The following is a 13769-nucleotide window of genomic DNA, read 5'->3' on the forward strand; positions in this document are numbered from 1 at the left end:
ACCAAGAGTGGCAGGTTTGGACGACTAATGTGTGATGTTGTCCGGGCAGAGAAGCGTCAGGCGAAGTAAATATTTTCACCCAATCCTTATGTTCTCCCAGAAGATAAGCCACCAGAAGTGTCTGGCAGCGGCTTTCTCTTCTCTTCTTATTGAATACACATGTACAGTTGGGCGAACCGAACGTTTATGTGTATGGGGGATTTGGGAAGGATTCGGGAGAAATTGCTATCAGCCGAATGATCGCTTGGCTGACAACCATTGAATGTGTATGGCAGCCTTTTGTTTTTGCCCATTAGTTAGGCAGGACTTTAGGATTTTTTTAAAAGATAGACATGACATGGGATATTAAAAATACCCCACAAAAATTCTTAAAAAATAAATTTAACATATAAACTAAACTAGATTTAAACATTATGTAATTTTCTGATGACACATTCCCTTTAAGAGCTTACTGCGCAGGAAAACCATTCATACTGGGGAATAGCTATAGAGGATGCAGAGAAAACGGGAAATCTAACGCTAACACTATATGCCACCTTTATGAATCACCAGTCCCACCCCAATAAATGATGAACTGTTTGCAAACACTCCCCTTATGTTCCTGAGGTCATTCCCTTACTGCTTGCATTCCAGTGTTTCTCACTTGTTGCGTTCATCCAGTCGCAGGAGACGCCGTTCCAGGTCGCACATATCTCCAGTCCAGCTGATAAGAAATACAGTCAGAGAAACATACTGTATGTCCTCCCCCAAAAGCACCTGTGCTTCCCCAGTGATAAACCTCCTGGCTGTGAGATCAGACACAGCGCATGAAAAAACATTTATCCTGAGATGTGGAATGCAAACAACAGCACATTACACAAATTCAGGCTTTAACAGCTTCATTTATGGTACAATGCAACAGACATGGATTCACCTTACCTGTATGAGGCCACTATCTGGACCATAAGACCCTTACCTGCCTGGGATGCCCAGCACTCAGTCTTTGTACCCATATTATTATATCGCATATAATCATTGGAAATTTGGTTACTATATCTTTATATGTTTTTGCCTTCATGCATCCTTCTTCCACTAGAGTACTACAGTATAGCATGTAATGGATCAAGGTGGTGGGCAGGTGGGGCCTGACATGTCACAGACAGCCTCTTACTGCCATCCGTTCTTCTTGATGGTGAAGTCTATGTCAATCAACAATTTTTCCATGACCTGACTTCTCAAAATCACTGCAGGGACCCCCATAATCAATCATATTGAGCATGCTGCTGCCTGTCACTGCATGTAGCTGTAGAGTGGGCCCCCAGAATGAATTTTACTGGTGCGCCCTAGGCACTACAGTCCGAAACACTGCCTGTGCCTCTGGCATGGCAACTGCCCAGGTATCTGTTCCCTTCAGGTAGCATTGCTTGGGCCTCATTGCATCTCCAACAACTTCCCTTGGACTGCTACTTGGTCTTTCTCCTCTATGGCAGGTCTTACTGTCTAGGCCCCGTAGGGCATTTCTGCGTCAGCACTTGTCTTGTTGCTTTTACTACTGCAACCCCCACCACCATAACTGGAAAAAGGTCTATCTATCTATCTATCTATCTATCTATCTAACTTCTTGCTAACCTCATCCAGTGGCATTATGGCAATATGCGGCAACATCGGCAGGACTAACAAAAAAGGGCAGCAATGTTTATAGCCCTGACATCCTTATCAATAAGAGGACAATATAAGGGAAGTGCAGTATCTCTGCCATCATTATCCCTGAAGAACTGGCAACACTATTAGGCCTCTTTTACACGGGCGTGTGCGCTCCGTTGCCATATTGCGGACCGCAATACACGGCTGCCGTTCAGTGGGCATTCCGCATCATGGATGCGGACCCATTCACTTGAATAGGTCCGCAAATCCAGAGATGCGGAATGGTGCGGAACAGAACCCTACGGAAGCACTACGGAGTGCTTCCGTGGGGTTTCGTCCCGTACTTCTGTTCTGCAAAAAGATAGAACATGTCCTATCTTTTTGCGGAACGGCCGGATCGCGGACCCATTCAAGTGAATGGGTCCGCGATCCGATGCGGCTGCCCCCACGGACTGTGCTCGTGCATTGCGGCCCGCAGCACGACCACGGGGCGCACACGCCCGTGTGAAAGAGGCCTTACTCGCAGCCCACTAGGTACAAACGCTACAGTGTGTGCTGCTAACTATACACAATGAAAAAGCATATACATGTACAGCAATACTATGACAAGTCATCATCAACAGCACATAACCACATGCACCTCCTTTCATAGTGCTTAGAGACCTCTGGGCGTATCTATAGGGGTGCAGAGGTTGGTGGCACATTTCAGGTCTCCCTCAGAGTATAGTTGATCAGGGCTGGAACCTCAAATAAAATCCACAATGGTTCAATGTTGCTGCACAGTAAAACATGAAAAAGATAGATAATTGGATAGATAGATAAATAGAACATAGAAAGACAGACAGATAAATGATAGATAAATACTGTAGCTAGATAGATATGGATTAAATGTAAAGCATAGACAGACGGACAGACAAATAGACAGACAGACTAGATGTATAGAGCGATTGTATTATGACCACGTGAAATATCAATATGGAATTTAGGTCATTTCCCAGTCTATTTACAGAAAAACATAATTGACAGTATATTACTAATCTTGGTTTTATATATACAGTATTCTAGACCATATTTCCGGCGGACACATGCCACCTTGTCAGTGATGTCACATCACCACACTGCCTTGGTTGGCGTCAGTCTGCGTAGGGTATGAATGCTGCCCTAGGTGATCTATCTAGAAGTAGTCATTCATGTAAAGTTTTACTTCCTTTACAATTTCATAAAACAGATCAAAGTCTAAATTCTTCATTGATTGCATTGATCAAACATTTACTTATTCTACAGGAAAAGTAGCAGAACACTGAAGAAGAATATTGCTGGTGGCAGATTTAATTGCATCTGAATGGGGATGGGTTTGTGTAAACTCCACTCAAATGAGTGGCACTGATTTCCAACCACAGAAAACTCTGCAACAAACTGACAGAGACACAGTGCGAAGGCGCTAAGGTACGGTGACAGTATTGGTCCCCTGCAGATTTTCTGTAATGAAAAATCTGCAGTGTGTATTGCCTAAATCAAGATTCAGGGGATACGATCTACTTATGGAGAATGCAGAATCGGCGTGAGGAGGCTTCTGGGCCATTCTGGGAGTAAGGGATGCAAATCAGCTCTTAGCGAGCTCTGTGGCTATCCTATAAGTCAGGGTTCATCAACCTTCGGCACTCCAGCTGTTGTGAAGCTACAATTCCCAGCATGCTCCACTCATTTCTGTGAGAGTTCTAAAAAGAGCAGAGGAAGTATGCATGCTGGGAGTTGTAGTTTCACAACAGCTGGAGTGCCGCAGGTTGCCTACCCCTGCTATAGGTCAATGTTCAACCTTTTAAACAGGCCTTGAGACATGACTTGGATAGCAACTACTCCAGCATGTTATCTGAAATATAGGCTTATTTCTGTTTAACCCCTTCACGACTGCCATACGGCTATATACGTGTACATACCCTGTGCAGCTACCACATGTATAAACGTCATGGCAGCTCTTTAATCCAAGCGCTGCAAAACGCTTGGATTAAAGCTTCTGCCCCTGCCCTGCCGCTGTCACGGACAGCATACAGTCCAGTAATACCGGCAAGGGAGTGGTCCCTTGCCGGAGATCGATCTGGTTAGTCTGTGCAGACTAACCAGTCGGATCGCGGCAGTGTAAAAAGTGCCTGTTTCAGATGAGATCAGAGTATGTGATCATCTCAGTACAGTAGTATGTGCTCCGTGCCTCCGATATGTGGGCCCCATCTGTGCCCCCTGCATCGATCTGTGCGCGCGCAACGCCCCTCCCCCGGGGGCCTTCCTACAGCCATTTTGCCAGCCATGCGCTCTCCCTGCCCTGCCCGTCTGCCCCCATGAGTGTATCCTGCCCCCATCGGTGTCCCCATTCCTCACCTGTGCCCCCTTATGAGGTCCCCCTGCTCTATGTGATGGCGGCGGCTCTGTTCTTGAGCCGCTGCCATCAGCAGCGAGTGTCAGCTGTATGCTGACACTATGCTATAACCCCTTCGATGCCGCAGCATCCATGGGGTTAATAGAGGGAGGGGGCTCGCTCTCTCAACCATTGGGCTGCCGCGCTGCGATGGCAGCGGCCTGATGGTTGCCATGGCAACCGAACGCTTTGCAAAGGCGTCCCGTGTTGCCATCTATCAGGAGACCTGATAGTACTATACTTTGAAATGCAAGAACATTGCAAAGTATAGTACAGCCATCAGCCCCACTGGATCTTTAAGATCCAAGTGGGACTTAATAAAAAAAGTGTAAAAATAAAAAAAAGTAAAAAAAAAATGAATAAATTAAAAATAAAATAAATTGCCTTTTCCTATATCCACTCATTCATAGGAGATTAAAAAATGAAAAAAATAAAATACATACACATATTAAGTATCACCGCATCCGTAACGAATGGCTCTATAAACATGATCTACCCCGACCGATAAACTCCATAAAAAAAAAGGTGTCAAAAAAAGCAATTTTTGTCACCTTACATCACAAAAAGTGCAACACCAAGTGATCAAAAAGGCGTATGTCCTGCAAAATTGTACCAATAAACCTTCACCTCATCCTGTAAAAAATGAGCCCCTACATAAAAAAAATTGCTTAAAAAATTAAAAAACTATAGCTCTTAAGACATGGAGACAGTAAAACATAATTTTTTCGTTTCAAATATGCTATTATTGTGTTAAGTGAAACAAATAAGTATAGATATTTGGTATCGCTGCGTCCGTAACAAGGTCACATGGCTTAACCCCTCATCTGAACACCGTAAAAAAATTAAAATAAAAACAGTGCCAAAAAAAGCTATTTTTTGTCACCTTACATCACAAACATTGCAACACCAAGCGATCAAAAAGGCGTATGCCCCCCAAAATAGTACCAATCAAACCGTCACCTCATCCCACAAAAAATTAGACTCTACCTAAGACAATCAATCATAAATTAAAAAAGCTATGGCTCTCAGACTATGGAGACACTAAAACATAATTTTTGGGGTTTAAAAAATGCTATAACCCTAAGTTCACACCTGAGCGTTTTACAGCGCATCCCTACGCGCTGTAAAACGCTCAACAAGGAGAAACCAATGTTTCCCTATGGGAATGGTTCTCACCTGGGCATTTTACAGCGCATACGATCACGCTGTAAAACGCCCGACGCTCAAACAAGTTCTTGAGCTTTTTTTGGGGCGTTTGTCGCACGTTCCCGCACATAGATATTCGGGAACGCGCGACAATGTGTGCACGCCTGTCTCTGTATGCGCGATTGTAAACGCCCGTACAATCGCGCATACAGAGCGCTCGTTTCAGAACGCTCAGGTCTGAACCCAGGGTTATTGTGTAAAGCCTAAATCAATACGAAAAACTATACATATTAGGTATTGCCACGTCCGTAACGATCTGCACTATAAAAATGTCACATGACCTAACCCCTCAGGTGAACGCTGTAAAAATTAATAAATAAAAACTGTTCCAAAGCAACCAATTTTTTGGTCACCTTGCCCCATAAAGTGTAATAATGAATGATCAAAAAATCGTATGTACCCAAAATGGTACCAATAAAAATGTCAACTCTTCCTGCAAAAAACGAGCCCCTGCACAAGACGATCAGCAGAAAAATAAAAAAAATAAGGCGTTGAGAAAATGGAGACACAAAAGCATAAATTTTTTTTTTCAAAAATGCTTTATCATGTAAAACTGAAACAAACAAGGAAAGTAGACATATTTGATATCATTGCGTCTGTAACAACCCGCTCTATAAAAATAGCACAGGATCTAGCCTGTCAAATGAATCTTGTAAAAAAAAAAACTGCTAAAACAGCCATTTTTTGGTTACCTTGCCTCACAAAAAACTTAATATAGAGCAATTAAAAATCATATGTACTCCAAAATAGTACCAATAAAACTGGCAACTTATCCCCTAGTTTCCAAAATGGGGTTACTTTTTGAGAGTTTCTACTGTATGGGTGCATCAGGGGGGCTTCAAATGGGACATGGCATCTAAAAACTAGTCCAGCAAAATCTGCCTTCCAAAACCCATATGGCGTTCCTTACATCAGTTTATGACCACATGTGGGGTGTTTCTGTAAGCCGCAGAATTAGGGTAATAAATATTGAGTTTTGTTTGACTGTTAAGTGGTAAAGAAAAAAAATTATTAAAATGGAAAATATGCCAAAAAAGTGAAATTTAGGAATTTCAGCTCCATTTTCCTTTAATTGTGGAACACCTAAAGGGTTAACAAAGTTTGCAAAATCAGTTTTGAGTAACTTGAGGGTAGAGTGTAGTTTCTGCAATGAGGTCATTTATGGGGGGTTTCCATTATGTAAGCCTCACAAAGTGACTTCAGACCTGAACTGGCCCTTAAAGGGACACTGACAGGCCCAATAACCATAATTAGCTGTACATATCCATGCACAGGTCTTCTAATGTGCATTAAAAACATATAAGTATCCCCCCTGTCCACATTATGAATACAGTTAACTCACGTTTTATAACCTGAACTAATCGCTGTTCTTTCTGCCCAAGGGGCGGGGTTTCAGCTTCTCTTGCGCCCAGCCAGCATCAGCCCAACCGCCGTTTTTGAAGCGCCGCCCAGCTCATCAATATTCACTTAGCTGGGCGCCTTCTGCAGTCCCCGACCTTCCGAGATCCGGCGCATGCCCAATAGAAAGCTATGGGCATCGGACTCGCTTTCAGCTTCTGCGCATGCGCCCGGCACCCATAGTTTTCTATTGGGCATGCGCCGGATCTGCAGAAGCCGCCCAGCTAAGTGAATATTGATGAGCTTGGCGGCGCTTCAAAAACGGCGGTTGGGCTGGTGCTGGCTGGGCGCAAGAGAAGCTGAAACCCCGCCCCTTGGGCAGAAAGAACAGCGATTAGTTCAGGTTATAAAACGTGAGTTAACTGTATTCATAATGTGGACAGGGGGGATACTTATATGTTTTTAATGCACATTAGAAGACGTGTGCATGGGTATGTACAGCTAATTATGGTTATTGGGCCTGTCAGTGTCCCTTTAAAAAGTGGGTTTTGGAAATTTTCTTAAAAATTTTAAGAATTGCTTCTAAAATTCTAAGCCTTCTAACGTCCTAAAAAATTAAAATTACATTTACAAAATGATGCCAACATAAAGTAGACATATGGGAAATGTTAAGTATTAAATATTCTATGAGATATCACTTTCTGTTTTAAAAGCAGAGAAATTGAAACTTTGAAAATTGCAAATTTTTCTAAATGTTTTTTTCATAAATAAAGGTGAAATGTATTGACTCAAATTTATGACTATCATGAAGTACAATGTGTCATGAAAAGCAATCTTAGAATGGCTTGGATAAGTAAAAGCATTCCAAAGTTAATAGCACATGAAGTGACACATGTCAGATTTGCAAAATTAGACGTGGTCACGAAGGTGAAAAATTAGGCCTCTTTCAGACGGGCGTTGCGGGAAAATGTGCGGGTGCACGCGCGATTTTTCCGCGCGAGTGCAAAACATTGTAATGCGTTTTGCACTTGCGTGAGAAAAATCGCGCGTGTTTGGTACCCAAACCCGAACTTCTTCACAGAAGTTCGGGCTTGGGATCGGTGTTCTGTAGATTGTATTATTTTCCCTTATAACATGGTTATAAGGGAAAATAATAGCATTCTGAATACAGAATGCATAGTAAAATAGCGCTGGAGGGGTTAAAATAAATAAATAAATAATTTAACTCACCTTAGTCCAGTTGATCACGCAGTCCGGCTTCTCGTCTGTCTCCTTTGCTGAACAGGACCTGTGGTGAGCATTTATTGCAGGAACAGGACCTGTGGTGACGTCACTCCGGTCATGTAAAAGATCATGTGATGGATCATGTGATGACCGGAGTGACGTCACCACAGGTCCTGTTCAGCAAAGGAGACAGACGAGAAGCCGGGCTGCGCGATCAACTGGACTAAGGTGAGTTAAATTATTTTTTATTTTTTTTAACCCCTCCAGCGCTATTTTACTATGCATTCTGTATTCAGAATGCTATTATTTTCCCTTATAACCATGTCATAAGGAAAAATAATAATGATCGGGTCTCCATCCCGATCGTCTCCTAGCAACCGTGCGTGAAAATCGCACCTGCATCTGCACTTGATTGCGGATGCTTGCGATTTTTATGCAACCCCATTCATTTCTATGGGGCCTGCATACGTGAAAAACGCACAAAGAGGAGCATGCTGCGATTTTCACGCAACGCACAAGTGATGCGTGAAAATCACAGCTTATGTGAACAGCCCTATAGAAATGAATGGGTCGGGATTCAGTGCGGGTGCAATGCGTTCAACTCACGCATCGCATCCGCGCGGAATACTCGCCCGTGTGAAAGGGGCCTTAGACTTTAAATAATTCAGGAGCCAAAAAACTGTTCAATGTGTTAGTCGGGCTAGGCTGCCATCAGGGTAGTACAGTTAGTTGGTACTGCTGTCAGGGTCCCAGGTGACTTAGGATGCGGGGTGGCTGTGCTGTGTTTTGGACGTAGCAAAAATCTGCATTAAAAAAACACATGCTTTTTTTAACAACGAACCTGCAGTTATGATGCGTTTTCTTTCAGTAAGGGAAAATACACAGAAAACTTAAATTACATTAAAGGGATTCTGTCATCAGATTTTACCCCTATAACCTAAAGATATCCTCATGTCCGGACTAATAAGAAGAATCCTAAGCTGGCCTTATAAAACCTCACTGAGGCTCTATTTGTCCAAAAAACTGTTTTTTATAACCTGCCAATCACTTACTTAAAGGGACACTGACAGGGCCAATAAGCATATTGAGGTATATATATGGCACTACAGGTCTTATAATGGGTATTACAATCATATAAGTATCCCCCCTGTCCACATTATACATACAGTAAACTTTAAGTTTTATAACCTGCTCCAACGGTCTTCAATCTGCCCAAGGGGCGGCGTTTCACCTCTCTTGCGCCCAGCCAGCCTCCCCCAACTGCTGCTTTGAAGCGCCGCCCAGCTCATGAATATTCAGTTTGCTGGGCGGCTTCTGCGATCCCCGCTCTGAAGCGCTTCGCTTAACAGTGCCCTGCGCCGGATCTTGTGAAGTCCGGTACAGTAAGCGCCGCCCAGCTCATCAATATTCACTTCGCTGGGCGGCGCTTACTGTCCCCGACTTCACAAGATCCGGCGCATGCGCAGGGCACTGTTCAGCGCAGCGCTTCAGAGTGGTGACCGCAGAAGCCGCCCAGCAAACTTAATATTCATGAGCTGGGCGGCGTTTCAAAGCGGCAGTTGGGGGAGGCTGGCTGGGCGCAAGAGAGGTGAAACGCCGCCCCTTGGGCAGATTGAAAACCTTTGTAGCAGGTTATAAAACTTAAAGTTTACTGTATGTATAATGTGGACAGGGGGGATACTTATATGATTGTAATACCCATTATAAGACCTGTAGTGCCATATATATACCTCAATATGCTTATTGGCCCTGTCAGTGTCCCTTTAAGTAAGTGATTGGCAGGTTATAAAAAACAGTTTTTTGGACAAATAGAGCCTCAGTGAGGTTTTATAAGGCCAGCTTAGGATTCTTCTTATTAGTCCGGACATGAGGATATCTTTAGGTTATAGGGGTAAAATCTGATGACAGAATCCCTTTAATGTAATAAATGTAATTCAGCTTTGCTGTGTGTTTTCCCTTCACTGTAAGTAAAGGCACCATAAATACAGGTATGTTGTTGCAAAAACCACACGTGTTTTTGGGTGTGTTTTTTTGCCACATCTAACCCTGGGTTCACACCTGAGCGTTCTGAAACGAGCGCTCTGTATGCGCGATTGTACCGGCGTTTACAATCGCGCATACAGAGACAGGCGTGCACACATTGTCACGCGTTCCCGAATATCTATGTGCGGGAACGCGCGACAAACGCCCCAAAAAAAGCTCAAGAACTTGTTTGAGCGTCGGGCGTTTTACAGCGCGATCGTACGCGCTGTAAAACGCCCAGATGAGAACCATTCCCATAGGGAATCATTGGTTTCTCCCTTGTTGAGCGTTTTACAGCGCGTAGGAACGCGCTGTAAAACTTTCAGGTGTGAACTTAGGGTAAAACTCAGTACAGCCACAAGATGTGGCAGCTCTCTAAAGGTCCTTTACACGGGCTGATAATCTGGCAGATTAGCAGGAACAAAGCAGACATTCCCGATAACTGCCTGATAATTAATGGAGATGATGGTGGCATTTACATGCAGCAATCACCTCCGCTATATGGAGACAAGCGATTAATACAGTGATTGCCCGTCCTCATTGGAAGTGATGGTTCCTGCGCAGCAGATAGTTGTTTAGACAGCACAATCTTCTGCACAGAGACAATGGGGGACATTTATCAATAATGGCGTAATTTGCGCCAAAAAAATACTAACATTACAAATCAAAAGTGGTGATTTTTTTTCACCTCATATATAAAAATGTGACTTTTTAAAATAGGAACTTGATTATTCACTTATTTTTCTTGATTTGCAACATTTTAACACCAATAGCACGGAAATGCGACTTTTTTAAACAGAAATGCGCCATTTCAGCCAACCCTGCCAGACTATTTAAAAACTATTTGCGAATATTTGAAACATATTTGCGACATTTCCAGTGGTAAATTACAACTTTTGTCTCAGGACGTTTTTGTTATTATTTTGTTTTTGTTGAATGTGACTATATTGACAGACCGCTATTGCTTAGCTCATTTATATTAGATAACAATAATTGCATCCTGTTTTAATACTTCCTTATCACTTGTTCCCACGACGAGTTGGGTTTTCTTTTCATAAATGCGATTTTATGACAAAAAGTTGCATCTTTCTGCCATAAATTCAACTTTTTAAACAAAACACCACCACATAAGCTGGCTTAATTGTCAGCAACAACTTGAGCTATTTATGCTGATAATAAGATGATAAATGAGGCGTAATATGCGCCAATTTGATAGCCCCGCCCACTTTGACATTTCTGGCGTGATGCATTCTTTATGGTGAAAATTCCAAAACCATTGATATATTTGGTGCAAATCAAAACACCATTCTTTTTGGCGTATTTTACACCATAAGTCTGATGCAACATGCTTAGTAAATGTCCCCCAATGAGTTTTGGTCCTGGCATTGTTTTTGCTCATTCATAGAGTAATCGTCGGAACCTTTCACAAAGGCCAATTATCAGGAACAATCGTTTTTACAAACACTCATCCTCGATAATCTGCCATTCCGGACTTTACAAAGTGATGGTCCATCTTCAGGATAGACCATCACTAGATGATCGACGGTGATCCGACACCCTGCACTCCCACTGTTCAGTTGTTCGGGTGTAGCTCCATTACCAGAAGTTGGATCTGGAACTACACAGCTCCATCAACCCAGTAGTGGACAGTGCTTGTCACTGCAGCGCTGCTCCCATTGAAGTCAACCCCTTTAATGCACAAGCCACAATGTCTGTGATGGAAAATAGGAACTCAAAGGGACCCAAACAATGGTAAGCAGATATCAGAGGCAGACTCATGCCAAAATAAAAATTGAGCCTCTGCCATTACTATTTTAGGCTTTCGCACCTCACTATCTTGGAACCAGTATGCATGATGCCCTGGCGGTAGAGACAATATTAAAGGTCAGCTATGGTACATGACTAGCCACTGTCCTGCAGCAAACATCATTTAGAAATTTTCTGGGAGAAATAGTGATTATAACCCTAAGCTAACTAAAAACTGCAAAAACACAGGTTTACTGCAGCTAACCTAATTTTCCCCAATCTCATACTTACCAGGGTGTTGTACTGCAGAATGACTTTAGTTATCCCTTTGCTGGACTGCTATTTTTGCACACCTAGGGCCTCATGCACCATTGTTTTAGTCCGCATCCGAGCTGTAGTATTTGCGGCTTGGATGCGGACCCATTTACTTCAATGGGGCCTCAAAAGATGCGGACAGCACTCCGTTTTGCGGACAAGAATAAGCAGTTATATTAATGTCTGTCCGCCCCGTTCTGCAAATTGTGCAATGCACACAGGACGGCATCCGTGTTTTGTGGATCCTCAATTTGCGGACCGCAAAACACACAACGGTCGTGTGCATGAGGCCTTATTCTGTAACTAGCTTCCCCCCATGTGTATCCTATATGCACTTCAAAGGGACAAAAAAAAGTATTTCTTAAAATGTAGTGTTTCCTACCAATCTGTCCAGGAGCCATCCTGCTGTAGGAGAAACCTTTCCCCCATTGTTCTGTCAAAAATACTATATTATTATTATTATACTCACTTATATAGCTTTACTATATTCAGCAGCGCTTTACAGGCATTATCATCACACTATCCCCAATACCTCGTTAATGAAGCCCCTCCATTTAAACTAAGCTCCACCTTAATGACTGAAGCCCCTTGCCTTAAGCCAGGGTTTCTCAACTCCGGTCCTCGGGACCCACCTACCAGTCATGTTTTCAGGATTTCCTTAGTATTGAGCAGGTGATATAATTAGTGTCAGTGCATCAGGACTTACAACGGGTATTCATTCTGTGGGATATTCTCAAATCCAGACTGGTAGGTGGGTCCCGAGGACTGGAGTTGAGAAACCCTGCCTTAAGCTAAGGCCCACCCTGATGGATTAAGCCATTTCGCCTTAAACTAAGCTCCACCCCAATGGTTGAAGCCCCTCCCCTTAAGATAAGCCCCACCCTAATGGATGAAGCCATTCCTCTTAAACTAAACTCCATTCTAATGCCTAAAGCCCCTCCCCTTAAGCTAAGGTCCACCCTAAGGGATGAAGCCATTCCCCCTTAAACTAAGCTCCACCCCAATGTCTGAAGCCCCTCCCCTTAAGCTAAGGTCCATCCTAATGGATTAAGCCATTCCCCTTAAACTAAGCTCTGCACCAATGTTTAAAGCCCCTCCCCTTACGATAAGCCCCACCCTAATGGATGAAGCCATTCCCCTTACACTAAGCTCCACCCCAATGTTTGAAACCCCTCCCCTTATGATAAGCCCCACCCTAATAGATTAGGCCATTCTTCTTAAACTAAGATCCACCCCAATTCATGATTTGTGAACTTACAGACTGATCGCACACAAATGTTCTGTTTTTTTTGTACGGTATTATTCGTTCATTTCTAGATTACTGCTCTTTGAACCCATTACATTTTGTTAGACACTGAAAGAAATTCAGTGGTGGTTACCCCTAAAATATGAATCTGGGGCCCCTGCTGGTCAGAAGCGATTAGCCCAAAAAATATTAAAGGAGCAGACATGCTGCCTGTGCAGCCGGTTCAGTTTCACAGGGCTAAGACTTGTAGCAGGCTGGAGCTTGCAGGTGCAATGAGAGCCCTCAGATATATTTTTGCTTGGGACACCACAAGTGCCAAATCCGCCCTTGACTATAACCATGGGTAATGTACTCACCAGAAAAGTTGATGTTGGCATTACACATGTCTGAAGAACATAAGCAGTGATAAGTGCCTTGTTTGTAGACAGGAACACAGATGTCGGATCTGCATACGGCATGAGAGGGGAAACAGCCTGCAAAATAACACAAAAATAAGTTACCGGAATTCTGAAAACACATAGAGAAGACGTAGAGATACGCCCCTGTCAATATGTACTTTTAGAAGATATTGACGCAATAGAATGGGGGTCTTTCACTTGAGACCCCCACTCAGTTACCCATTTCTTTAAATGGATGCTG

At 43.2% G+C, this 13769-nt stretch overlaps 1 protein-coding gene across 1 annotated transcript in view; it reads right to left on the reverse strand.

Annotated features, from left to right (window-relative positions):
* LOC122933332 (anti-Muellerian hormone type-2 receptor-like) overlaps positions 1-13567 on the reverse strand; it is an 88621-nt gene extending 75054 nt beyond the window's left edge. Inside the window, exons 1-2 of the mRNA XM_044288278.1 lie at positions 13487-13567; positions 644-703 (exon numbers count right to left, since the gene is read on the reverse strand). Of these exons, the coding sequence (XP_044144213.1) occupies positions 644-703; positions 13487-13514 (88 nt within the window). The 5' untranslated portion in view covers positions 13515-13567. The remainder of the gene's footprint in view (positions 1-643; positions 704-13486) is intronic.
* Positions 13568-13769: the final 202 nt, after the last annotated feature.

This window comes from Bufo gargarizans, chromosome 3 (genome assembly GCF_014858855.1).
Source record: "Bufo gargarizans isolate SCDJY-AF-19 chromosome 3, ASM1485885v1, whole genome shotgun sequence".
Classification (NCBI taxonomy): domain Eukaryota; kingdom Metazoa; phylum Chordata; class Amphibia; order Anura; family Bufonidae; genus Bufo; species Bufo gargarizans.